This window comes from Dipodomys spectabilis, unplaced genomic scaffold, assembly GCF_019054845.1.
Source record: "Dipodomys spectabilis isolate Male_0828 unplaced genomic scaffold, ASM1905484v1 ptg000098l, whole genome shotgun sequence".
NCBI lineage: Eukaryota > Metazoa > Chordata > Mammalia > Rodentia > Heteromyidae > Dipodomys > Dipodomys spectabilis.
In genome coordinates, this window is record NW_024870775.1 from 5,328,981 (window position 1) to 5,354,901 (window position 25,921).

The 25,921-nt window shown below is 55.0% G+C and overlaps 1 protein-coding gene across 1 annotated transcript; it reads left to right on the forward strand.

Moving 5' to 3' along the window:
* Srrm3 (serine/arginine repetitive matrix 3) lies at positions 1-24,851 on the forward strand. Its single transcript, XM_042686906.1, has 14 exons — positions 1-233; positions 1,344-1,445; positions 6,616-6,747; positions 6,823-6,903; positions 7,144-7,173; positions 7,570-7,632; positions 7,776-7,811; positions 9,798-9,848; positions 10,721-10,825; positions 11,017-11,194; positions 21,334-21,656; positions 21,850-22,074; positions 22,240-22,377; positions 24,570-24,851. Exons 1-14 carry the CDS (start codon positions 1-3, stop codon positions 24,796-24,798), a joined length of 1,926 nt encoding a protein of 641 aa, XP_042542840.1. The 3' UTR covers positions 24,799-24,851.
* The last annotated feature ends 1,070 nt before the right edge of the window (positions 24,852-25,921 follow it).

Sequence of the window (25,921 nt, forward strand, 5' to 3'; positions counted from 1 at the left end):
ATGTCCTCCACCGTCAACAACGGGGCAGCCGGCATGCCCGCCCCGCCCGACGCCGCCAACGGCTTCCCGCAGCCCGGCGCCTCGTCCGGGGCCTGGCCGCGCGCGGACGAGGAGCTGCGCGCCGCCGAGCCGGGGCTGGCGAAGCGCGCGCACCGCGAGATCCTGGACCACGAGCGCAAGCGGCGCGTGGAGCTCAAGTGCATGGAGCTGCAGGAGATGATGGAGGAGCAGGGGTGAGTGGGCGGAGCCTGGCGCCACACAGATTGCGGGGGCGTGACCTGACTACGAATGGAGGCGTGGCCTAGCCTCGATTGGACGCGGTTGGATGTGGGTGGGGCTATGGCCCCGAGCAGGTACAGTACGGACGTGTGTAGGGAGGGAACTGGCGGATTGGGGGCGGGATCTGGCTGTGGCTGGGAGTAGGGCCGGCTGGGGTCGGGAGTGGGGCAGGTGTGATGGAGCTGAGTAGAGATTTAGGGACATTTCTTCTTCTTTTCAAGACCACTGGAAAATGGAGACAAAGAAACAGAACAAGGCAGAACCCATTCATGTAGTTTCAGAGAAAACTAGAGATTGCTGGTTCTCTTGCACCTGCCCTAAGGATTTGAAATACAACCTGCGCCCAGTTGTCCTGAATAACCTCTGCATATGTCCATCCCGACTCCTGGGCTCCCAAAGCTCAGGAAGACACTGAGGCTCAGAGATAGGCAAAGGCCTTCAGGAAAGTAGGGGTCTCAATCCAGCAATCATGGCTGCTGTGGAAAACCAAAATTAACACAAGGTTGGGTGTGGAGACTCATGCCTGAAATCTTAGCTAATCAGGAAGCTGATATCTGAAGATCACAGTTTGAAGCCAGCCTGGTCTGGAGAGTCTATGAGACTCTTATCTCCAATAAACTCAGGAAAAGCCAGAAGTGGTGATGTGGTAGAGTGCTAGCCTTGAGCATAAAGAAGCTCAGGGACAGTGCCTAGGCCTTGAGTTCAAGCCCAATGACTGGCCAAAAACAGAAAAAAAAAAAAAAAAAAACAACTAAGAACAGTGTCCAGGCTTCACAGCCTTCATTTTGTTTTTGTTTTGTTTGAGGATCTAGAGACCCCAGATCCTCCTGCCTCTGCATCCAAGCTGTTTATTTTCTGGCTGTTTGTGTATTCGTTTGTTTGGTTCATTGAATTGGTACAAAAAAGACAGGCCTTGAGGGTCCTCAGGAATGAGGATTAGCCAAGTTATCACAATCTGGGTGTGGGCCTTTGAGCCAGTGCTGGGAGGGGTTTGGAGTGGGCTAGGAGGAAGGGAGGGGGTTGTGGGCAGGAACAGAAGCCCTCACAATCCTGGTTCTCTGCAGGTACTCAGAGGAGGAGATCCAGCAGAAGGTGGGGACCTTCCGGCAGATGCTGATGGAAAAGGAGGGAGTGCTCACCAGGGAGGACCGGCCCGGGGCCCACTCGTGAGTGCTCCCCTGGGTGGGGGTAGGGCAGCAGTCCACAACCACAGGTCTCTCTAGGTGCTCTGTCAGATAGTTGGAACTAGGGTGGATGCAGGAAAGGAACTATCAGCCCCACTGCCAGGGTCTGAGCATCTCCTGTGGCCTACCTTGGTTCTGTCTGTGGCTTAGCAATAGAGGGTGAGGGAAGACTGTTCAGATCTCAGCTCAGGATGCCAACATTGTCATTACAGCGGACCCCAATCAAGCTCCTTCTACACCTGTTATTCCCACTTGTAAATATGTCCTGAAAGGTAGAAACCCACACACCACTGGCAATGGGGGTGTGACTGTGGTAGAGTGCTTAACAAGCAAGAATACAGCTTGAAGTTCAAAGCCTGGTACCATCAAAACAATAAATAAACACAGGATGGGGCTGGGAATGTAGCTTAGTGCTAGAGTGCTTGCCTAACATGCATGAAACCCTAGGTTCAATTCCTCAGTACCACATAAACAGAAAGAGCCAGAAGTGGTGCTATGGCTCAAATAGTGGAACACTATCCTTGAGCAAAAGCAGCTGAGGGACAGTACCCAGGCGCACACAAAGGGGGAGTGAGGGGGGGGTGGAGCAAGGCTGCATTAGAAGGAGGGGTGCCAAGTTCTCTCATTGGTCCAACCCTTACAGGAGGTGGATTAGCTCCATGCCTGGAAGGTGGCATGCATTCAGGGACTGCTGCTGGCTCCAGCTCAGAAGAACTGTCCTTGAATTAGACCTGTTTCCCCCAGCACAAATGCCCCATGCTGTTCTGGCTAGAAGCAAAACAGGCTAGAGGAGATGCCAACGCAAAGGCTGATGGTCTTTTGCCTTAGCAGTAGAACCAGCCTGGAGAGCAGTAATCTTGTTGACATCCCAAATCCCTATCCATATTTATGCTATAAGAAAAACTGAGCTGAGCACCAGTGGCTCACGCTTGTAATCCTAGCAACTCAGGAGGCTGAGATCTGAGGCTCACGGTCCAAAGCCAGCCCAGGCAGGAAACTCAGTGAGACTCATCTCCAATAAACACTAGAAAACGAGAAGTGGTGCTGTGGCTCAAGTGCTAGAGTGCCCACCTTAAGCTGAAGAGCACAGGGACTGTGCCCAAGCCCAGAGTTCAAGCCCCATAACTGACAAAAAGAAAAAAGAAAAACCAATATAGCTGGGCACCAGTGGCTTACATCTGTAATCCTAGCTATTCAGGAGGCTGAGATCTGAGGATCATGGTTCAAAGCCAGCCCAGGCAGAAATGTCTCTGTAAGACTCTTATCTCCAATTAACTACTCAAAAACTGGAAGTGGTACTGTAGCTCAAGTGGTAGAACCATAGCCTTGAGCACAAAGAGGTTCATGGACAGTTCTCAGGCTCTGAGTTCAAGCCCCACAACTGACAAAAATAATAATAACCAATGTGCTGGGCACCAGTGAAACACCTATAATTCTTGCTTCTCACAAGGCTGAGATCCAGAGAATCACAGTTCAAAGCCAGCCCAGGCCGAAAAATTTGACTCTACCTCCAAAATAACAATCAAAAACTGGGCTGGAGGTAGAGTGCCAACCCAGCAAGAAGCTCATTTTCTCATCTTTTTCACATGTGAAATATTAATGATGTCCTAGGCTTGTTCTGAGTGCTCCATGATTAAGTGAGATAAATTCACATAAAGTGTTTAGAATATTGCCTGGCAAGCCACATTAGTCACATAGCCATATTGCCCTGCACTGTGAGATGCTAGATGAGTGACTCCAAGGTCTGGGTAATCTTTGATCCCACCAGCACGGGGACCTGTGACAGGCAAGGCAGACAGGGAAGACCCCTCACCTGGAATCCCCCCTCCTCTCCAAACTCTACCCCCTGCCAATTGGTATGCTCCAGTCAATGGGAACAGACTGGAAGGTTCAGAGAAGGGAAAGAAGAACAGGGAGAAAGTGGTCCGTCAAAGAGATTCAGCCTGGGACTGTGGCTTAGTGGTAGAGCGCTTGCCTAGCTTGCATGAAGCCCTGGGTTGGATTCCTCAGTACCACATATACAGAAAAGGCTGGAAGTGACTCTGTGGTTCAAGTGGTAGAGTGCTAGCCTTGAGCACAGACAGGCTCAGGGACAGTACCCTGAGTTAAAGCCCTAGGACTGGCAAAAAAAGAAAAAGGGAAAATAAGGAAAGAAATTCAGCCAAGTCCAGAATTGGGAACTCAGAAGGCCAGGACTGGGCTACAGGTGTGCCTCAAAGGGCAGAGTATCTGCCTAGCACACAGGAGGCCCTGTGAAGGACAGGATGGAGGGAAGAAGGGAGGAGAGAAGGAGAGAGGAATGGAGGGAGTGGAAAAGAAAAGAACATTTTTCAGGCCAGAACAGGTCCTGGAGGGAGAAGACGCTACTCACAAAGAAGCGATTTTATTTTGTAAATAGCTTTGGTCTTTTTGTGTCTGGATCAGCTAAGGCTCCCTCCCCTCCCCCACCCCCCCCCACCCCCGCTCACCTACACACTCCTTACTGTCCATACACTTTGTCATTTTGCCACAGGCTATATTTTATGTGTCAGGCATTTGTGTAGCTGATGAGCTATGGGGAGGGTGTGTGGAAGCATGGGGGTTGGACATGTCAGCCAAGGGAGTTAGAAATTCCAGAACAGGGACAGGAGGTGGGTCTCAGGCTTCAGAAAGAGGAATGTAAGCTGGGCACAGGCGGCTCGCGCCTGTCATCCTAGCTACTCAGAGGGCTGAGATCTGAGGCTTGCAGTTCGAAGCAGGCCTAGGCAGAAAAGTCCATGAGACTCTTTTCTCTAAGTAACAGTAAAAACAAAGGGCTGGGAAGGTGGCTCAGTGGTAGAGTGCTTGCCTTGCATGCCTGAGGCCCTAGGTTTGATTCCTCAGCACCACATGAGCAAAAAGAAAAAAAGCCAGAAGTGGCGCTGTGGCTCAAGTGGTAGAGTGCTAGCCTTGAGCTGAAGAGCTGAGGGACAGCGCCCAGGCCCAGAGTTCAGGCCCCACGACTGGACCCAAAAACAAAAGCCAGAGGTAGAGCTGTGGTTCAAGTGGTAGAGTGCCAGCTTTGAGTGAAAAAGTGACCAGGACATGAGTTCAAGCCCCAGTAGACAGAAGAAAAACATAAAAAATAAAAATAAAAAAGGTTTGAAGCAGGTAGGGGCGGCTTGGTCCTGTGGGGGCAGGAGAATAGAATCTCTCCATCACTCCAGAAATTCCTCCCTGGTACTCCACGGTCTTGCACAGGCTAGGCAAATGCTCTACCACTGAGCTACATCCCCAGCTGGATATAGCACAGGCTGACCTTGAACTCATGATCCTCCTGCTGCCATCTCCCAAATGCTGGGATTACAGGTGTGCACTACCACACCGATTTTTTTGGGTGGGGGGTCGGGGCGGTTCTGGGCTTGAACTCAGGCCCTGGGCATTGGTCCCTGAGCTTATATTATTATTATTATTATTATTTTGTCGGTCGTGGGGCCTGAACTCTGGGCCTGGGCGCTGTCCCTCAGCTCTTCAGCTCAAGGCCAGCGCTCTACCACTGGAGCCACAGCACCACTTCCGGCTTTTTCTGCTTATGTGGTGTTGAGGAATCGAACCCAGGGCCTCATGCATGTAAGGCAGGCACTCTACCATTAAGCCACCTTCCTAGACTCCCTGAGCTTCTTTTTGCTCAAGGGAAGCACTCCGCCACTTGAGCCACAGCACCACTTCTGGCTTTTTCTGTGTATGTGGTACTGAGGGCTTCATGTATGCCAGGCAAGTATTTTACCACTAAGCTACGTTCCCAGCCCTACCACTCTGATGTAATTGGTTTTTTACTCTGCAGCTGTGACCTTCCTCGAAGGCCAGAATGGGTCTTCCAGGCAGAGGTTGCAGAGTCTCTGCCTCTGAAGTGCAGCCTCTTTTCCCCTAGAAGAGGAGTTAGTGGTATTCAAGAGCTGTCAGAGGCCAGCTGCCCGATAACGGCCACCATGTGTGTGATGACAGTCACAGCCAGGCCTTAGGCCAGGGGCTTCACAACAATCTCCCTTAATCCTCTGCCCAAAGCTAGGATATCCTCCTCCTTGTAGAGTAAGAACCTTGAGGCTCGGCCAGCTTGGTCATGCCTGGCTTCACACCAGTCTGTGTGCTCCAAAGCTGGTATCCTGACACCTGGCCTTCCAAGCCCTGGGCTCCCTCCTAGGTCTAGGGAAGGGTGAGATGGGGGGCCAGCCCCTGGAAGGGAGGGGCTTCTCCTGAAGCCAGCCCTAATGACCTGGGAGATGGAGGCTACCACCCTCGGGCCTACTACCCCCGAGCCTGGGCTGTGGAGGTCACTTCTAAACTTGTACAATAGAAAAGGAGGCTGCCCAGCACCTGCTACCTCTGCAAATCCTCCCACCTCTCAATCCCCACTCAACTGCAAGGTTGGCTCAGGGAGGGAGTGGCAGACTCAGGTCACGCAGCATACAGAATGGGGTAAAGGCTGCTCTGGGGCTTGGAAGCTCTTGCATTAGGCCCAGTAAGGGAGGGAGCAACCAAGAAGAGCCACTGGGACAGACAGCCATGACAGAGGCTGGCCAGGAGGTACAGGGCAGGAGGTGGGGGTCCCTGCGGAGAACACTGGAAGCTCAGAGATGGATGCGGAGGGGCCACACCCTCCTGCACCCCCTGCCACCAGCGTGACTGATGGAGGCAGCTGGCATCAGGAAAGGAGCCGCGGGCTGCAGAAGGGAGGGCAGGGTGAGGAGGGGAGAAGCTATGAATATTTCAGAGGCTGAGAACCAGAGGGAAGGAGTGGAAGAGGACAAAATGGGGAACAAGGGTGAAGCTGGGGGCCCTAAGGCAGGGGAAAGAGGCTCTTTGAGACAAGGGATTAGCGATGGGAAGGGGGACAGGAAGGGCAGCGGGACCTAGGGATGCAGGGGTCAGAATCGGGGCTCTGGGAGGGCTCAGAAGGGGATGGAGGGCAGGGAGGGGAGTCAGGAGGAGTCCCAAGGGTGAAGGCCAAGATGGCTGTGTGGGTGCTCCTTCTTACCTTTTGCAAAACATCCCCTCCCCCGCAGAAGGTTGGGGGCTGTGTGGGCACTGTCCCGCAGATCCCCGCTCCCTCCCGGCCCCCCAGAGCTCCCCCTGCAGGTCTCTGGGTGCAGGGCGGCCCAGGGTGCCGGGTGGTCAGCGTCCCTGTCGCTGGCAGCTTGGCGGAGACCCCGCGGCTGGCCGAAGGCGCCGAGCCCAGCCTGGGGTACGAGGCCTTCGAAGAGGAGGACGAGGGCCCCGAGGACTGCGGCTGCCCGGCCGCTTGCTACCGCGGGCACCGGGGGTACAGGTGAGCGGCTGCCGCGGCCAGGGGTGGGGCGGGCAGAGTGGGCCATGCCCGCTCACCCCAAACCCTTCTCCCCAGGACCAAGCACTGGTCCAGCAGCTCCACCTCGCCCCCACCCAAGAAGAAGAAGAGGAAGAAGGGCGGCCACCGGAGAAGCCGGTGAGACAGGCCCGAGCCTCCCAGCCCCAGCCCAGCCCCTCTCCACCAAGGTCGATTCCCCCTCCCCACCGCAAGCCCTCCAGGGACCACCGACAGTGCCCTCTTCCCCGAGGGTGGTGTTCACTGGGCCCCATCCGCACCTACCCCATCTCAACTTCCTCCATTCCCAGTCCCAGTGTGCCTTCTAGAACCCCGACTAACCCTGTCCTTCTGTCCTTCCTCCCTGGCATCCATTCTCAGCAAAAAGAAGAGACTAGAGTCGGAGTGCAGGTCAGTGAGGAGGGTGGCAGGGCATGTTGGGGCCCTGGGAGAGGGTGGCAGTGCGTGGCAGGGTGCCAGGGCCACCTCCAGGAGCAAGAGACCTGGGCACCCCAGGGCATCGACTCTAGACACAGACAGGGGCCCAGCTCTTGCTTACCAAGACCAGAAATCCCACCACTAGGGCCTCTAACCTTCAGGTTTGAAACCACCATGGCTCATGATGCCAAGGGGCTCGGGAAAGGTGCCAAGGGGCAACATGGGCAGTACCATCAACCACTCCCTGCCAGTCTCACCTATGGCCTCAGGTCACCCATACAATGGGGGAGGCAGGAGCCCCTCCCAACTTCCATGTCAGGGATTCCCAGCTGCCCTGCTAGCTCACAAGAGCTACCCCTGTGCCCGCAGCTGTGGGAGCACCTCACCCCTGCGCAAGAAGAAGAAGAGCATGAAGAAGCACCGCAGAGACAGGTATTCCCTCCTCCCTCCCCCTCCTGCCCTGCCACCTCCTCTCCGCACCCTGGGCCTAGGTCCTGGGCTGTGCCCATCAGTGACCTCCACCCCACCCCGCCAGGCCACCCCAGGCAGGCTCAGGCCTCTTTCTCACCCTCCAGGTCTGATTCTGGGTCTCGGAGGAAAAGACGGCACAGGTAAGTGGAGCTTGCAGAGCAGGGGGAGGCTGATGATGGAGAGGGTGGAGTCTCCGTTCCAGGTGGGGGAAGTAGAGCTTCACACACCATGTTTATAAACGCTGCCTTGCCCCAGGAGTCTTAGGTGGCCCTAAGAACTTCTAGACAACTTCTAGTGCACTGTCTGGGGGTGGCTGTGGGGGTGCCCTTTTCCCAGACAGAAGGGCCTTGAATTATCAGAGAAAGGGACATGCTAGACAGGGCCTCCCAGAGCTGAGTCTCACTGGGTAGGAGACAGGGCCAGCAGACTACAGTTAGTGATGGAGTTCCTGGAGGTAGGTGCCAGACCCCAACATGCCTGATGGCCAGGCCTGGAGCTGGCCTTCACCCAAGTTGGGCTAGACCACAAGAGGCCCCAAGCAGGACTGTGACTTATTCAGAACTCTTTGGGATCTGGGCCCCAGTGGTTCATGCCTAATTCTAAGCTACTTAGGAGGCTGAGATCTCAGGATCCTGGCTCAAAGCCAGCGTGGGGCAGACAAATCTGAGACCCTTATTTCTAATTTAATTTCTCATTTATTTTATTTCTAAGTGGAGGTGTGGATCAAGTGGTAGAGAATCAGCCTTGAACAAAAAAAAAAAAAAAAACTAAGCCAGAGCTCAAGACCCTGAGTTCAAGCCCCATACCAGAGGAAGGAGGAGCAGGAGGAAAGAAAGACGGAGGTAGAGGAGAGGGAAGACACCAAGGCAGAGTGGAGCAGATGGATGCTTCCAGAGTAGAAAGCCCAGCATGGGAGACAGTCATGGACCAATCACATTCTCAGGAACAGCTTTGGAGCTGGACCCTCTAGTCCACCTCCCATTAGCCCTGAAGAGGGGCAGAGTCCAAAGCCCCTTCCCCGTAATGAGAATTTGTTAGAGGCCACCTGCTAGGTAGAAGCAGAGACTGAACACCTAATCTTGCCTTCCAGTCTCCTCAGTTTAGATCATCCCCTTCTCCCCCCCTCCCCAATCCAGTGTCTGAGTTGATGTGGGTCTCTACTGCCCCCCAGTGGTGGCCATCTGCTTGCACAGAGCCTCTGCCAGAAAGGGCCGGAGCTCGAACAGCCTTTTGGGGAACCCCAGAAAAAGGCTGCCAGTTTTAGAGCCCACACCCTCAGCCTTTCAGGCCTGCCCCACACATTCTGCTCCAGTAAAAAGAACATGTCAGTGCATCTTTGAATTTCTTATTTTGGCTCAGAAGGAGTAAAGAAATCTGGTGGGACCAGGGCCTAGTGAGAGGGTTAGGGAAGGGGGGGGCTCTTGAGGCCTAATCAGAAGCTTCACCATCCTTCTGTCAAAGGCAGAAAGAGTGAGGCTTTGGAATCTGCCCCCAGACAGATGTAAGGGAAGAGGGGCAGCCCCAGACATGTATACAGAAGAATCACTTAAAAGCAGGGAGATAGGACTGGGTATGGTGGCACATATCTGTAATCCCAGCTGCTGAGGAAGTAGTAGGTAGGAGGATCTAGGCCTCAAGTCAACCTGAGAAAAAGTATTAGACCCTATCTGAAAAATGACTCAAGAATTGGAGGCATGATTCAAGTGGTAGAGTGCCTTAGAGTGCCTGTCTAGGAAGCTGGAAGCCTTGAGTTCAATCTCTATTACCAACAAAATAACAAAAACAAAACCAAGAAAGAACACATTTCTTCCCTAAATCCATGGTGAGCTGGCCCTGGGTTGGTCAGTGTGAGAGAAGGAGGCCCAGGACACACAGGAGTCTGTCGCAATACTGATGTCATAGGTAAGGGCCAGTCATCTTCCTATCTGGCCAGAGCTTAGGACTTAGGCTGCTCAACCTGCAAATCCCTCCCTCTTCGACAGGGAGGGATGGGCAGATGCCTGCCAATCAGAGGGCTTAGGCCTGAAAGAACAAATGTCAGGTCCATACATTGGACACAGCATGGCTCCTGGGTGCCAAGGCCCTATCCACCCAGCCCTAATCAGACTTGGTCTCTGCTTCCGTAGATCTCGAAGTCCCAAGAGCAAAAGAAAAGAAAAGAACAAAGAGAGAAAGAGGTGAGCACTCTCCTACCCCATCTCCTCCCTGCAAACCTGGCCTTTTAGCATCCCAGAATGAGGCCTTTAGACACAACTCCCTAGGATGAGCATAGTGGACCACATCTGTAATTTCAACACTTGAAGAAAGAGGATGGAGAGTTCCAGGCCAGCCTGGGCAAATAGTGAGACCTTATCGTTAAAAAAAAAAAAAAAAAGAAAAGAAAAGAAAAAAAAATCCAGGTACAGTTGGCTCATACCTGTAATCCTAGCTCCTCTAGAGGCTAAGATCTGAGGATCATGGTTCAAAGCCAGCCAAGACAGGGAAGTCCATGAGACTCTTAACTCCAATTAACCACCAAAAAGCCAGAATCAGAGCTGTGGCAGAGCTCCAACCTTGAGCGAAAAAGCTAAGTGACAGAGCTTAGGCTCTGAGTTCAAGCCCCAGTACTGGCACACACACAAAAAATATTTGCCCAGAGTAAGCGTTAAGACCTGGATAGGAAGCCAGAAGCTTCTGTGAACCAGTGGCAGAGCTAGAATTGGAACTCAGGACCCTTACCTCTCTCTTAGTCTGGGGCTCTTTATAGTTGGGGTCTTTGTGACTCCCAGCCACATCCTCTCCCCCCACCCCCACCCCACTCCCACACCTGTCAGGAGAGCAGCAGGTGAGAGGTGAGCATGTTTTTGGAAGCTGGGATTGTCTGAAGAGAAAGCCCTTTTCCAAACTCTCACCAGGCCTAGGGACCCAGGTGCTGCCCTGGCCTTGGCCCTGCTCAGATGATTTTTGTAGGAGACACAGGCCTGCACTGGATGCCCGCGGGCAGGTTGGGCAACCCCAGAGCCAGGTGAGCAGAGCTTATGTTCAGGCTGACTCCCCCTGCTCCCGCCAGGCCTCACCCACAGTCCCCGGGCCGGAGACTCCACCGGCGCAGCAGCGGCAGCTCCCACAGCCCCTCGGGGTCCTCTCCCTGCACTGACTCCGGATCGCCGGGCAGGTAGGATGGGCCCCCCGGAGGGCCCGGGGTGCCCCGGCTGGGCTTCGATCGCTGTGCTGTTTTGGGGTGGGGAGCTCGCAGAGGAAGCCCCGTGGAGGTCTGGGCGGGCCGGCCCGGGGCTGCCGGGCAGTGGGGGACGGGGCGGTCTGCGGAGGGGCGTCCCACGCCGGCGCCCCTCCGCCCCACCCCAGGCTGAGCCCCAAACACCGAGGCTACGCGCGGAGGACGGGCAGCCAGCGGTCTAGCGGGAGCCGGTCGCCTTCCCCGTCGGGCGGCAGCGGATGGGCATCGCCGCAGCAGAACGGCGGCGGCAGGCAGCGAAGCGGAGCGCACGGCGACCGCCCGGACTCGGCGCACAGTCCGCCCGATGTACGTACGCCGCGCTCGGCTTCGCAGAGGGTCCGCGCCGGTGGGCGCCGCGCGTGCGAGCGGGGACGGGGAGGGGCGGGGCCTCGGGCGCGTCACGGGGCGGGGCAGAGCGTGTGGGTGTGGTTCTTACATCACTGGGCGGGGCCTTTGCGTCGTGGGGGCGGGGCTTCAGCCTCCGCCCACCCGAGGAGGGCGTCGGTGGCTGCAATAGTCCCTGGTCGGTCGTGGGGGTCCCCTAGTTTTTGCGGCAGGGTGAGGGGTGCTGCAGACTTGGCCCACCCTCGCGCTTGGTGAAGAAGTGAAGAGTGGAGGGCGGCCGACGGGGTGGGGGGACCCATAGTTGGGGAGGAACCGAGGCCGCCTGCTTCCCCCAGGGGAACTGGGGGGGTCTGGGTGTGGACGTCGCTAGGATGGGCAGACAGGAGCTGGAGGCGAGCAGCCACGTAGGCCCTCAGCACCTCACCCCCAACACACACACAGCCCTCACCCCTCTCGAAGCCTTTCCCCTCCCTGTCTCTCAGCCCTGAGGCACTGCCCACACCTGGACGGTGCCCCCCACCTCGGCCACTTCCCAAAGCCTGCCCCCCCCAACTTGCCTCCCAGCGCCCTCATTCAGGAGCTCCACACCTCCATCGTCTTCAAAACCCCAGGGGGACACATTAGCCTCCAGACCTGCAGACAGAGGCAGTGGTGGTGATAAAGCAGCCTTTCCCCATGCGGCTGGGGGTTCAGACCCTTTTTGTCTGTTGGTCATGACGTATGGGGTCGAGGCCCATCAGAGAGAGAGAGCTGCCGTGCACCAGGGCACTGGATGAGCTTGGGAGTGGGATGGGGAGTCCTGCAGACTGTCCCCAGAACCATTAGCCAGGAGCAGGGGAGCTGCCACTCCTGAGGCCAGGCCTCACCAGCAGACATGTATGTGTTGGTCAGTTTCATTTTTATTTTTTGGCTATTTCCTTTATTCCCTTTCTTTTCTGAAATACCCTTACTCCTGGCCTGAGAGAGGAAAGTCCAGGGCAGCTGACAAGAGGCTTCTTGGTCTCGAGTTTTTCGTAGGGCATGATCTGTCTCTATATCCTCCCATCTAGAAAGGGTGCCAGGTTACTGGGGTGGCTGCGGGGGGTTGTTGTGTGGTTGGCCATTTGGGGAGGATCACACTGATGTCCCTGGGTCTGTCTTGGGAATGGAAGAGAACCCACAGGCCAACCCCAAAGAGTGTGGCCACCCTCTGCCTGCCTGAACGCAGAGCCCTAAGCTGGATGCTGCGAACATCTTCTCCTGAGTGTCACGCCTTTCTAGGGCCTCCAGAGGGACCCAGAATCACAGGTTCTCTCAAGCCAGGCCTGAAAGTAGGTTCCTTTCTGTCCCCTCAGTGTAGCAAGGATCAGACAAAAACAGCAAAGACATCTAGATAGATTGGTGATGAGAATCAGTTGGGGAAAAGCACCTAGCATCTGGCCTCCTCGGGGTAAGGAACCTCCGTAGCACCTTTATTGTGTCTTCTTCCCAAAATGGAACCTGCCTACAAATGTAAATCCTATGCCAAACCCTCAGGCCCTGGGATGTCTTGGGCCTTGAACATGTTGAGTCACTAAGATGCACTCAGATCCTCTTCTTTGCCTGAAAAAGATATTTGAAGAGGGGCTGGGAATATGGCTCAGTGGTAGAGTGCTTGCCTAGCATGTATGCAGCCCTGGGTTTGATTCCTAAGCACCACATAAACAGAAAAGGCTGGAAGTGGTGCTGTGGCTCAAGTGGTAGAGTGCTAGCCTTGAGCAAAAAGAAGCTCAGGGACAGTGCTCAGACTGGCAAAAAAAAAAGATTTTTGAAGAATTAAATCAGATTGATTTCTCATATCTAGAGAGGTGAGGAGGGGACTGGGGTGTCACAGGCTTGGCCATTAACAAAAAAAATGTCTGGGCAAAAGAATTGGGGGTGGATGCTACCTTTAAAAAGAAAAAGAGAGAGAAAGAAACAAATGAAAAAGAAAAGAAAAGCTCAACATTTTTTTAACCCCGTCTATGTTTTTGTTTGTTTTTTAGCCTCCCATTTGAAACGTGGTAATATTGTGATTCCATTTCTTGTTTAGTTGGCAAGGGAAGAGGGTGGGGACATTTATGTCATTTTTCCTATTATTTTGTTTTTGTTGGCATTTTCTTTCCATGATTTTTCCCTTTTTTATGTACAGAAATGCAAACTCTCTTGAGTTCCTCCCCCCCATCTTCTGTGTTGTTCTAGAATTTTGCTTTTGTGTGTGTTACTATAGGAACCTTCCTTCCTAATGCAGAGATGATTATTTTCCTTCAGTTTCAAGTGACCATTAATCATATACACATCTCTCTATACTTAACTTTCCCTTCTTTGGAATCAGAATTTAAAAGGGAAGATAACTCTGCCCACTAGAAATTCCTCAACCCTGGGGCACCCTGGAACTGTCTCAACTTTTAAATCAACAAAATTCCTTGCTTCTGAGTCTGTGCAGAACCCTGAAAGAAGCCAGGACATGCAGGAGAGGGGAAGAGACTTTTCCTGACTCACCCAGGGAACTTCCCAAAAGCCACTCATTGAGACTCCTCAATTCAGTTCAATAAAATATGGCTAAGTATGATGGGGATGGGTGAAGGGGTCAGCTAATCATGCCCTTCAGCATCCTAGTGTTAAGACTGGCTCTGTATTGTGCTGGCTCCCAGCAAATCCCTCTGGGATTACAGAAGGGTGCACTACAGTCCAGAGATACACAGTGACCAGCTCAATCAAGGTTGCACAGCTTTTTAAGAGGAAGATGCAAAGTAGACCCCAGCCCTCAGATGTGAAGACCCTCTCTAAAGAGATAGCAAATGAAGGGAAGACATCCAGAAAGACAAGGACTTGAGAGGAGGAGAAGATGCCTTCCTTCCCCACAGAGACCCTCCAGAAGCCCATGCATGAATCCCTATTCCCTATTCCCTGTGGCCAGGACCTTTCCTTGCTGAAGTCCAAATTACTGGTGGTCCTTATGCTATGGTGTTATTACTGTGAAGCAGAGAGACCTGTGGGAAAATAGACATGCAGGGAAATCCATCTGGAGAAACGAATAATGGCCCTGGGGTTCTGAGCAGTCTCCCCACCCCACCTGTGTGCATCTGCAGATAAAATGGCAAAAGTACTGTGATAGACTAGCACTGAGCAAGCACAGACTCTGAGGGGTCCCTACTAGAAGGAGCCTCACAGCCATGAGCTGCTAACCAGCAGACCTCATGGAACAGGTTCTTAAATGCAGTGTCACCTGGAACCTTGGCTGGCCTCCTGGCAAGCCTCCACAAGCACAGGCTGGTGCTAGCTTTGCCCTTTTGAAGCCTAGCACTTGGCCACACCAAAGGGTACACAGTATTCCCACCTGTCCTGGCTCTCGCATCAGCAATGCCAAGGAAGGGCTGTTATAACTCAGTGGTAAGACACTTGGTAAGAGCAGCAGAGATGGCTTATGAGCAAAGCCCTTCTCTGACCCAAATTTCCTAACATAATGAGCAGCCTAGGATGACCCGAAGGGTCCAGGATCTCCTCCAGGAGGTTGGTGAAGAACCTAGCTTTGGTCCTTAGATTTGTGACTCCCTGTTCAGTGCTCCTCCAGCCTCACTGAGCAGACTCAATGGTAGGCCCTTGAGACAGGATACCAGGTCTCCTCCCCTTTCGGCTGTCTCCTGCTCACCCAAGAAGCAGCCTCAGAAGTGAGACACTCCTGACCTGTCCTGCCCCAGGCCTCCACACTCCCTTCCCCAGGCAAGAACAGTGACTGAAGTAGTAGCACAAGGGTCACTCAGGGGGATGGCTCCGCCCTTCCTCCTTTCCAAATTGTACATTTGGTTGCCTTCCCTTTTAAATGAGCGCGCGCATGCACACACACACACACACACACACACACACACACACACACACACACACACACACACACACACGCTTTCCCCTCTCCCTGACCTCATTTAAACTGCCTCCTTCTTTCTGTCTGGATCCACCTGTCTGTCTTCCTGCCTCTCTATGCCTATTTCCTTCTGTCATGCTTCCTGTCCTTCTGTTTCCTCTTTCTCCCTCTGTGTCTCCATCTCTGTCTGTCTCTCTCTGTGTCTGTCTGTCCTTCTCCCCTTCCATCTCTTTCCCTCCTGCCATGGGCCTCTCTCCCATGCTACCAGTCCCTCTTTAGCCACCCTGTAGTTCTGCCTCTCATCAGCTGCTTCTTGCATGCCCTCTGGAGGGTTTTTTGTTTTGTTTTGTTTTGTTTTTGGTTGTGTAAAGAATTAAGGAAAGCTTTGCTATTGGAGCCTGTTGTTCAAAATTTAAATCAAAAAAAAAAAAGGAAACAAAAGTAAACAGAAATGTCTGGGCAAGAACCCCGTCCCACCCCCCCACCCGCCGTGGGGGTGAGACCAGAAAAATCCCAGCTGCACACTGGCTGCCCAATTGCTGGCTTAGAGGGAAGTCTGGCTTAGAGTCGCTGTCTTTGCCCCCATCCTGCATTCCCAATGCAGAGACCTTCTTTTCTTTTTTATTATTGCATTCCTGTCCCTGACCACTGAGAAGGTAGGTACCCCAAATCCAGTGTTCGCTCGCTCGCTTCCATCTCAGATAAGCCCTGCCACTCTGCTTGGTTTGAATGTGGATCTCTCTCTCTCTCTCTCTCTCTCTGGTTTTTCTCTTCCTTTTATTTCTTTTAATGACTACTCATTTGTAACTTTGCCCTCTCTCCAAATGAGCTACAAAGCTGTGTCTCTTGGTTTGTCCTTTGATTTTTCTTCACTTTTGCCTCCCCGACCTGCAACAACTTTGCTGGTTCATCTTTCCCCCTCCTTCCTCCCCTCCCCTTCCTCTCTCCATCTCCTGTCCCACCCCCCACTAGCCTTCCTCCACTCCCTCTTCTTTCTCATTTTGTTGTCCGAATGCATTTCTGTGTGGTTTAGCATTCCAACTTTGTGTCCGTCTTGAACTTGAACTGTATGCTCTGGTTGGGCCAATTTGATTTCTGTTGTCTGGAGTAGCTGCTAAGCCCCTCATCCTTCATCCCTGCCAGTCCCTGGGGCTTTGGTTACCCTGAACGCCTGACCCTCAGGACTTACCTGGGCAATAAATAGGTGGGGGGAGGGGTTTGTGCTGGACCTCTTGGCCTCCATGTACTAGAGGAAGTTCTGGCTGAGGTCAGAACAAAGAGGCCATCAGACTCCCTGGAGCCAACTGTGCCTGGCAGCAGGGTGGAGCTTAGGGGCAGAAGGTGCTGGACTCTGGGAGCACTCGCTGGTATAGGACTGAGCCTCACAGTTGCATCTTTGGGGTATGTTGGTGGGTGCTGTAGGAATAGGCACTGGACTTTGGGGGCCTTCTCAGCCAAGTCTCTGTGGGAAGATTTGGGGAGTAGGGTGGACTCTTAGCTTGCCTGTCAGGGAACAGGTAAGCTGGGCTACTCCCCAACCTGGCCAGGGCTTCCCCCAAACCTCTAACATCTTTCCATCTCTGAATTGGGGCAGTTTAGTGGTGTCCATCAGTGCAGCCAGTAGGGAAGTTGAGACAAAAACAGGCTCAAGTCCTGAGACTTGAGGCTCCCAGCTCAGTGCTCATCTAGTCGCACAGAGGGGCCTGAAGCGGGCCCTGGAGGATGCCATCTTCCCCATCATTTCCGCTGTTTTCTGCCTCACTGGGAAGCAGCTACAGGTCCAGGTGACTCTCCATCTCCAACTTTGGAAAGAGATGGTCTAGCTACATCTCCTCACCCCATGTTTATTCCTGGGGTGTTCATGGGCTCAGAATGTTCTGGTAATCCTAGTGATGCTTGCTGGGAAGGAGATGAGGAAGCTGCTCATCAGGGAAAGAGAGAGAGAGAACATGAGGGAGAGGAGAGAGCCTGAGGGAGAGGAGAGAGAGGGTGAGGGAGAGAGAGAGTGAGAGGGAGAGAGAGCTAGGGAGTTAGAGAGAGAGAGAGAGTGCTGCTAGTCTAAGAGAGGTATCTCAACTAATGGGGGCTTGGAAGCTCAGTCCTCCTGGACCATCTGAGAAGACCCAGGCAAGGCAGGCAGGTGTCTTGAGCCCCAGGGACAGAGGGGGAGCCAAAGCAAGTATCTTATTCTTTCTTTGTCCTACATCCTTCCATTGTCTTTTCTACATAACTCTTCGAAAACCTTTTATAAAGCCAAAATAAAACTCAACCAGCAAGCAGTACCAAGCTCAGAGGCAAGTGAGGTCTCTCCTTCATAAACTCACCCATTCACTCATTTCCTCATTCATTCATTCATACTTACACTAAGCCAACTCTGGCTGAGCTCCTCCTCAATGCCAGGCAGACCTGAGTTCGAAGCCCCGCCCCTCATGTGAGAACTAAACAAAATGTAGGAAGGACAGGTGGAAAGCAGGCCATAACACCAGGCCTGGTCTGACTTACATGACACATGAGTGCAGCGGCATCCTTACAGGAGAGAGCCCAGAGGTAAGAGAAAGGCAAGGAAGGAGGCAGTGAGCAGAGGACAGGCTAGGGTGGGGGGGTCTGGAGAGGGAGAAGGAGGAGCAGGGAGAAGGCGGGGTGAGAGGAAAGACAGACAGCAGAGCTGTCGGAGGCCTCTGGATACCACAGTCCTGCCCAGCTATGAAGTTCTATAATGTCTAGCCTCTGATCTCCCCTCAGTTCCAGGGAAGAATGCAACTCAGCCAAGTTGAGAAGGAGGCTCAACCTCTGCCCAGTTCATGACAACTTTTTTTCTTCAGTGGAAAGAATGTGAATGGTCTTAGAAGTCTTCCCCTAGGGAAAGCTTTATTGCCACCTTACCCAGAAGCACCTTCACCAATCCTCTGCCATCCTGGGCCTTAGGAACCTCCTCTAAAGGGCGTCAGACCTTCCTGCCCACTCTGACCCTGTTAGTCTGTAAGGTAATCATGAGTCTCCATACTTTAACCCAACCAGCAAGGACTCTGATTATCCCCAGTTGATATGTGGGAAAACAGAGGGCCTCAATAGGGACCTTCCAGAAGGTCTAACAGAAAACTTAACTTTGGGGTAGGCCAATTGGCTTGAATTTAATGAGTTTGATAAGAATGGTGTAGAGTTTAGACTTTAGGACACATTAGCCAGGAAGAAGCTCAGCCCGGGGATCTGGCCCAGGAACTTAGACTTCAGTGATTAGAGGCACTACCATATAGGGGTGTGCAACTATCCAATTCAAACCTCTTTTTTTTTGGGGGGGGGGGTGGGAGGGTCGGTCCTGGGCTTGAACTCAGGGTCTAGGAGCTGTCTTTGAGCTTGTTTTGCTCAAGGCTAAAGCTCTACCACTTTGAGCCACAGCTTTACTTCTGGTTTTCTGGTGGTTCATTGGAGATGTGTCTCATGGATTTTGCTGCCCGGGTTGGCTTTGAACCACAAACCTCAGATCCTACCCTCCTGAACAGCCTAGCCAACCCTGACCTCTTTTGCTCCAATCCCTCTACTCCACTTTGAGCTCAAGATAATGGAAAGTTGAAGGGCACTTGCATATTTGTGTGAAGGGCTTTCATGGCCTTGGTCTTCTTCCCCCAACTGCCCATCCCTTTGTGGCTCCAATCCAGTTTCTGGACAGGAACCATACATCAGAGTCCTGACTCCTAAGCGTAGCACTCTGTCCGCTGGCCTTGTTGCCTCCCTTGACCAGAGAAGCTAGGGATTTCTTTGAGGAGGTATCTTCTGTTAACGTGGCTCCTGAGGGTCCCCCACCTGGTGTCTGTTTACTTGACACTGACCACCCTGGGCACAGGACAAATTTGACGATCCTACAGGTGTCCCTCTCATTTGCTGAATGAGAGAACCTTGGCTGGGGCTTGGCCACCTATGAGGTTTTGGTCATCTACTGGCAGGAAGTCAAGGATCTCCTGGGAATATTGACCCACCAAGGGACAGCCATCTCAAAGGGGCTATTGCTCAACAATTCAATCTTTTGCTTTTCCTGGCCTAGAGCAAGGGGGTGAACTGGGAATCAAGAAGGTCAGTGATACTTAGAGAGCCATCTGGATACTAGATAATATTTGCTCTGCCTACCAAAACCTGCCCAGGCCCCAAATGGACAGCCAGTTCCCACTGGTTGTCATGGCCCCATAGGCTTTAGGCCATAACACTGCGTCTAGTGTTCTAGTGTTGGCTCCATCAGCTGCCAATCACAAGCCTTGGCCCTGGACCTTGTGAGGCAAATTCTTCCTTCCTCAATAAATGATATCTAGGCCTTACTAGGTGTCAAGTTATATGCTAAAAACAGAGGTTATGGAATGGAATCAGACATCAAATACCCCTGGTGGTGTGCAATGTCAAGTTTCTGGTGGTGACTGGAAGAGGGGGAGGGGACAGAGCTATAAAAAGGCAAGCATTGGGGTGGGGGCATGGGTCAAGTAATAGATCACCTGTTTAAGCACAGGCAAGGTCTTGAGTTCAAGCCCCACTACTACCAAAAAAGATAAAAGTAGTGTCAGCTCTGACAAGATGTCCGTGAATGGGAAGGAGGAGGATCAGTTCTGCACAAGGAAGGATGTTGGGGGTTGGGGGGCCAGAGTTCAAGCAGACTCTAGAATATTTATGCTGGAGGAGACATCAGGAAGCTAAGCCAGGCTACTCATTTTGCAGATGGGGAAACTGAGGCCCAGATTGAGGAAAGTGGCTGAACAGGGGTCCCTTGGTGAGGTAGTGGCAGGTTCTCAAGCTCAAGGTTCCCAGCCTATACACCAGGTACCCTTTCTGGTTTTCTGTATCCTAATCTTTGTGTCCTAACTCTACTTTTGGACAAATAAATATTTGGCATCTCTATTTGGCCATCAGCCAAGAGGCACCAGCTCAGGCCCCGGGAGCTGGGTCCTGCTGGTTCTCCCGCCAGAGGCAGAGTGGCCTCCTCAGGCCTAGAGTGGGGTGGTTGCGTTTTTCTCTCTCTCTCTCTATCTCTCTTGCATTTTGTGAATCTAATGATGAACTTATGCTACCACACTTTTCCCTTCTTTTACACAACTTACCTACTAAAGGAGGAAGTACCACTTTATTGGTAAGTGGACGTTAACCAAGAGGGACTTAAAAATCAGAACTAAAAAAAAAAAAGTAAAGAAAAAATAAAAGAAAATAAAAAGAAAAGAGAGAAACAGAAAGACAGTCGGGTCAGCTACTGACACTTCCTGAGCTCTCCATAGGGCTGCAAAACAAAGAAAATATATATATATATATATTAACAGAAAAAAAATGTCAGGTTCCCCAGGAGATCATTGTTTTTGATTTTAGTATCTAATGACATTTGGGGGGGTTTTGTTTTTTTGTTTTCTTTTTATTTCTGTTTTTCCTCCTTTCTTCGGTTGAGTTTTCAGTTCAGTTGTCCCTCCCCGCCCCGCCCCCTCTCTGTGTGCCGTGTGACCCCCCTCCATCCCCTGTGCCCATCCCCCCTTGCGCTGGGGGGGAGGGGAAACCTGGCCTGGAGGGCTGGCCCTGGTCTGGCCTTCCTGAGCCGCCCTCTCTCTTCTCTCTGCCGGGAATCGTCCGTCCCATGCGGGAGGGGGCAGTGCCAGCCCCGGTGCCCGTCCTGGAGTCCTCCCCATCCCCTGCAGCCTCCACCCCCACTGCTCCGTCCCTCTTGTGTTTTGCATGCCGAGACCCCTGCATGAGCTGCATTGTCGAGGCCAGAAGGTGGACACTAAGCGAGGCAGAGGCAGGGCAGGCTCGGGGCCCGTGTGTGCGATGCTAGAGGCCTGCACCTGGGCCTGGTGAAAGCCCTCTTCCCTTTTCTCCCCCCCACCCCACCCTGCACCTGTCCGTCCTCTGTCTCTGGGTCTGTTTTCTGCCTGGTCCAATCTCCCCTCTGCTTCTCCATCTCTCCTCCATCACCTGCCCTTTCTCCATCTCTCCTCCATCTTCTCTTCGTTCTCCATCTGCTTTCCATCTTCTTCTCCCCGGTGCTTCTCCATTTCTCCTCCATCATCCTCTCCCCTCTGCCTCTCCATCATCTTCCCCCCTGTGCTTCTCCATCTCTCCTCCGTCATCTCCCCCTTCCATCATCTTCTCCCCTCCGCTTCTCCATCATCTTCTCCCCATTCTTCCTTTCTCCGCCCCCCTCGCTCTCTCCCGGCGCCTCCCTGCCCATCTCCGTCTCCCTCCCGCCCCTCCGTGCCCTCTCTGCCTCTCTCCCCGTTAGAAGCCCAGCTCGCCCTCGCCCAGGGCCCGCGACCAGGTGGCGGCCGCCGCACCCACGCCGCCCGCGCGGGGCAAGGACAGCCAGACCCCGCGCGCGGCGGGCACGGAGGCCAAGCGGCGGCGGCGGCGGCGGCGGCGGCGGCGCTCCCGGTCCTCGGCGTCCGCGCCCCGTCGCAGGGGCCGCCGGCGGGCCCGGCCCCCGCCGCCCCGGGGTTCGTCGCGCTCGCTCAGCAGGGCCCGCTCCAGCAGCGACTCCGCCAGGGGCGCCCCGGGTCCCGGGCCCGAACCGGGCTCTGAGCGAGGCCACGGTGGACACGGGAAACGGTGAGCCGGTCTCCGCCCCCACCCCACGCGGGGCCCGGTCCATCGATCACCCTCCCACCCCGGGCTCCCGCTTATTGACCACCCTCCCCGACCCCATACATTGATCACCCCCTCATTTATCGATCACCCCCGGCCCCGTTCACTGATCAGCCCCCACACACACTCTGAGCTCGCGTTGTGCCCGGTTCTCCAGGACGAAGGAGCGGCCCCCGCGCGCTCGGCCCGTGAGCACCTCGCCGTCCCCGGGCCCGCACGGGAGGCGTGGCGGCCCGGAGGGAAAGAGCTCGTCGCGCAGCCCGGGCGCGCACCCGCGTTCCTGGAGCTCCAGCCGGTCGCCCTCCAAATCCCGCTCGCGCTCCGCAGAGAAGCGGGCCCGCAGCCCCAGCCGCTCGCCGTCGCCCAAGAAAGCGCTCGGCCGGTGAGTGCCCGCGACGCGGCGGCCGGCGAGGGGCCGGGACCAGGAGACCTGGATCCGGGGCGCGGGCGATGGGGAGCCCAGCCCGGGGTGCGAGGCCGCGGGGAGGTGGGGATGACGGGGCTCGGGGCGGCGGCCTCACGGCTCACCTCGGGTGGGTCTTTGCAGGGACAAGGACGGCGAAGGCCGCGCTCGACACGCGGACGGGGAGGCCGCCCGCGCCCGGCGCCGGTCCCGCAGCTACTCGCCCATCCGCAAGCGGCGCCGAGACTCGCCGAGCTTCATGGAGCCGCGGCGCATCACCAGGTACCCGGGGGCTGCGGGGGCCGGGGGGGGGGGGGGGGGGGGGAGGACCACTGTCCGCAGGGGCTTGCTCGGAGGCGGGGCTTCCGTAAGGGGTGGGCGGCCTTCTAGGAGGAGGGGCTTCCGCAAGGGGCGGGGCGTCCTGCTCGGAGGCGGGGCCTCTACAAAGGCCGGGGCGTCCCGCCCAGAGGCGGGGCTTCCGCAAGGGGCGGGGCGTCCTGCTCGGAGGCGGGGCTTCCTAAGGGGTGGGCGGCCTTTTAGGAGGCGGGGCTTCAGCAAGGGGCGGGGCGTCCTGCTCGGAGGCGGGGCTTCCTAAGGGGTGGGCGGCCTTTAGGAGGCGGGGCTTCAGCAAGGGGCGGGGCGTCCTGCTCGGAGGCGGGGATTCCGCAAGGGGCGGGGAGAGCGGCCGTGGAGGAGCTGGAGAAGGGCAGGGAGGGAGGGAGGTGTCCCGGACTCTGCTGGACCGCGTGGAGCCCGTCATCCCTGGAGCCGGTCAGTCTCTCCACACCCGTCCGTCGACACTGACATCGCCTTCTCTCCTTCGTCTCAAGGTCCAGCCTGCTGAGTGGCCTGGGGCCGGCCCGGGGGCCGGGTGGACCCCTCCCCGCAGGCCGCGGGGGAGACACCCGTGTGAGCTGGTCCGGCTCTGGTCAGCCTTCCATCTATCTGCCTCTGCCTCTCCTTTTCTCACTAACCGCCCAGCCCCCTGGGGACTGGAGGAGGGGGCACGGCGGCCTAGGGGCGGCTGTGCTCAGGGGGTGGCTGGTTTGGTGGAAGTCAGTGATAGGTTCCTTCCACCTTTGTGTAACTCAAGCTGAAACCTTGGATGGATCGAGCGCAGAGTTTAGGACCCAGCTCTGCCCCGCCCTGCCCTGCAGCCTCTGAACTACTGCTCTGGGCCTCAGTTACCACACATGCGCAATAGGAATGGGGTTCCCGAGCATGGTTTCAACTCCAACAGCATCCAATTCTCAAATTAGCTCGTCATAGCACTTCTTGATCTAGGCCTCTAAGGGAGAGGGCATTGCCCCCCATCCCATCCAGTATTAAAGAGAGGACAAGTCAGATGTCCCATCTTCCACCAGGCCCCCTCCCAAGGCTGCCTCCTCCTCCCACTAATGCACACCTGTTTTCTTCTCAGAATTAACACCAGGTGGGGCACTGCTGCCCACTTAACTAATTTCTTTTCTCTGGGTCCTAGCCTCCTGCCTTCACACTAACTCAGGGCCAGCGGGAGGTAGCTGAGTCCCAGTGGGACTGAGATTGGGACTGGGACTGGGACTGGCCTTGGTCATGAGCAGCAGGGGCCAGGGTTCTTCCTGTTCTCTTTGAATGACCTGACAAGCCTAAGCCTTCAATTCCATAGGGGACAGAGAAGCAGGACCAGGCCACAGCTGGGCTGGGTTGGTGTGTGTCTATTTTTAAAAGTTTCAAGCCAGGTGCTGGTAGATCATGCCTGTAATCCTAGCTACTCAGGAAGCTGAGATCTGAGGATCCTGGTTCTAAGCCAGCCAGGGTAGGAAAGCCTATGAGACTCTTACCTCCAATTAACCATCAAACAAAAAAATAGACATAGAACTGTGGCTCACCTGGAAGAGCACCAGCCTTGAGTGAACAAATTAAGGGAAAGTTCTCAGACCCTGAGCTCAGTACTGGCACCAATAAAGGTTTTATTCAGGGCTGGGAATATGGCCTAGTGGTAGAGTGCTTGCCTCACATGCATGAAGCCCTGGGTTCCTTAGAACCACATAAACAGAAAAAGCCGGAAGTGGTGCTGTGGCTCAAGTGATAGAGCGCTTGCCTTGAGCACAGAGAGACTCAAGGACAGTACCCAGGCTAGTACCAAGCTCCAGGACCAGAAAAAAAAAAGTTTTATTCATTCCCATCATCCCAGTTATTCAGGAGGCAGAGATCAAGAGAACCACAGTTCAAAGGCCTAACTCTGAAATATTCATGCTAAGATTTTAGACTCAGATCAAGCAGAGACCTGGGCTTCTTCTCTGAAGACTGGCAAGGAGAGAACCAAAATAATCCACGTGCAATTAACAAATGACCCCAGGTAGGGGTGTCCCTAAGGCCAGGCCTCCAGGAAGACAGGCAAGGAACTCTGGCCACTGCTGGGATGGGAGAGAGCCATGGACAGGCAGAGGTCAGAGACCTGGGTGGCCTGTAATCAAACTTATTCTCCCCCACAGTGCCCGCAAGCGTCCCATCCCCTACTACCGGCCCAGTCCTTCCTCCTCCTCCAGCTGCCTGAGCAGTGACTACTCCAGCAGGAGCCACAGCCGCAGTCCCAGCCCAGGCCACAGCCACGGAAGCTACAGCAGCCGGAGTCGTGGGACCCGCAGCCGCACGCGCAGCCCCTCCCAGACCCCCAGTCCCAGCTACCACAGCCGGAGCAGCTCAGAGAGCGGAGGGTTCTGAGTCTAGGCAGACCCAGCTGGGACCCCCTGGCACAGGGAGAGGTCAATACCCAAGACCTGGGGGAAGGGGCTGCCTCCCCCCATTGTTACCAAGAGGGCCTGGGGCAGGGGGTCCAGGGAGGACCTTGAGGGTGGGGGACCAGGTTGTGGCTCCTGAGGGTGCCTGCCCCCAATTCCTGCCTACCCACCCACCAGTGTCCAGGAACAACGAGCCGTTTGGAACACAGGGGTCGCCTGCCTCCTGGCCTGCTCCATGCCCAGCGCGCTGCTCTCAGGCCTTCGCTGCTGAATGGCACAGGCTACCATGTGCTGTCACTTCACCGCAGCTCAGCGGGACCCAGGCACTCCCACTCCACAGTGCCCTCACCTCTCTCTCTCTTTCTCTCTCACTGGGTGGACCAGGAGGTGGCGCAGCAAGCCGGATCTAAGCTAGACAGAAGAGGGGCCTTCACCCTTGGTGCGCTGCTCTCCAAGCTGACTGCAGGAGGCCCCTGGCTGAGGGCTGGTGACTGCCCCCATGGCCTCCCCAAGCCTTTTTCCCCTGGCCCTTACCCAAGACCTAGGCCCAGGCCTTGGTTGCTGGGTCCCAAGGCAAGGGACACAGACCATGCCTGTATCAGACCCTGAGTCTAAGGGTCAGGAGAAGGGACAGAACAGGGCAGCCATTAGTGAGTATGAAACAGAATCCTCTGTCAGATGACCAAGCAGGCCAGGGCGGGCTCGGCAGCATTGGGGACAGGTCATTAGTCAGCACCACCAAGATGCTGTGCGTGCCAGCAGCTGGGACACGAGTGGACAGCAGCAGGCCCAGGATAACACGTAGTGGGCTTTGGGGCCCAGAGGAGGCCTTTTCCTCAGGCTTTTGGGGGAGGGGGACAGGTTCAGCCAAGGCTCCCCAAGAACAAGAGCAGTATTCATGCTCTCCAAAGGGTGGGATGCTCAGGCCAAGGCTGGCCTGGGCATCGGTGGGAAAGCAGTGACCCAGGCCCACAATCCTCTTCTGCTCCCAGCCCCCCCCCTCCTTCTGCGGCCCTCAGGGATCTCACAAAGTCTTCCTTGGCCCAACAGGGCAGATGCCCTGGGCTCTGGTGGGGGGAGGGTGGTCCGGGTTCCCCTCTCTCTAT

Bases quoted from the DNA above. Each gene is read 5' to 3' on its own strand.
- Srrm3 (XM_042686906.1), top strand. From the start codon at position 1: ATGTCCTCCACCGTCAACAACGGGGCAGCCGGCATGCCCGCCCCGCCC. The intron at 6,904-7,143 runs GTGAGACAGGCC...ATCCATTCTCAG, and splicing joins GGCGGCCACCGGAGAAGCCG to CAAAAAGAAGAGACTAGAGT. The intron at 21,657-21,849 runs GTGAGCCGGTCT...CCGGTTCTCCAG, and splicing joins CACGGTGGACACGGGAAACG to GACGAAGGAGCGGCCCCCGC.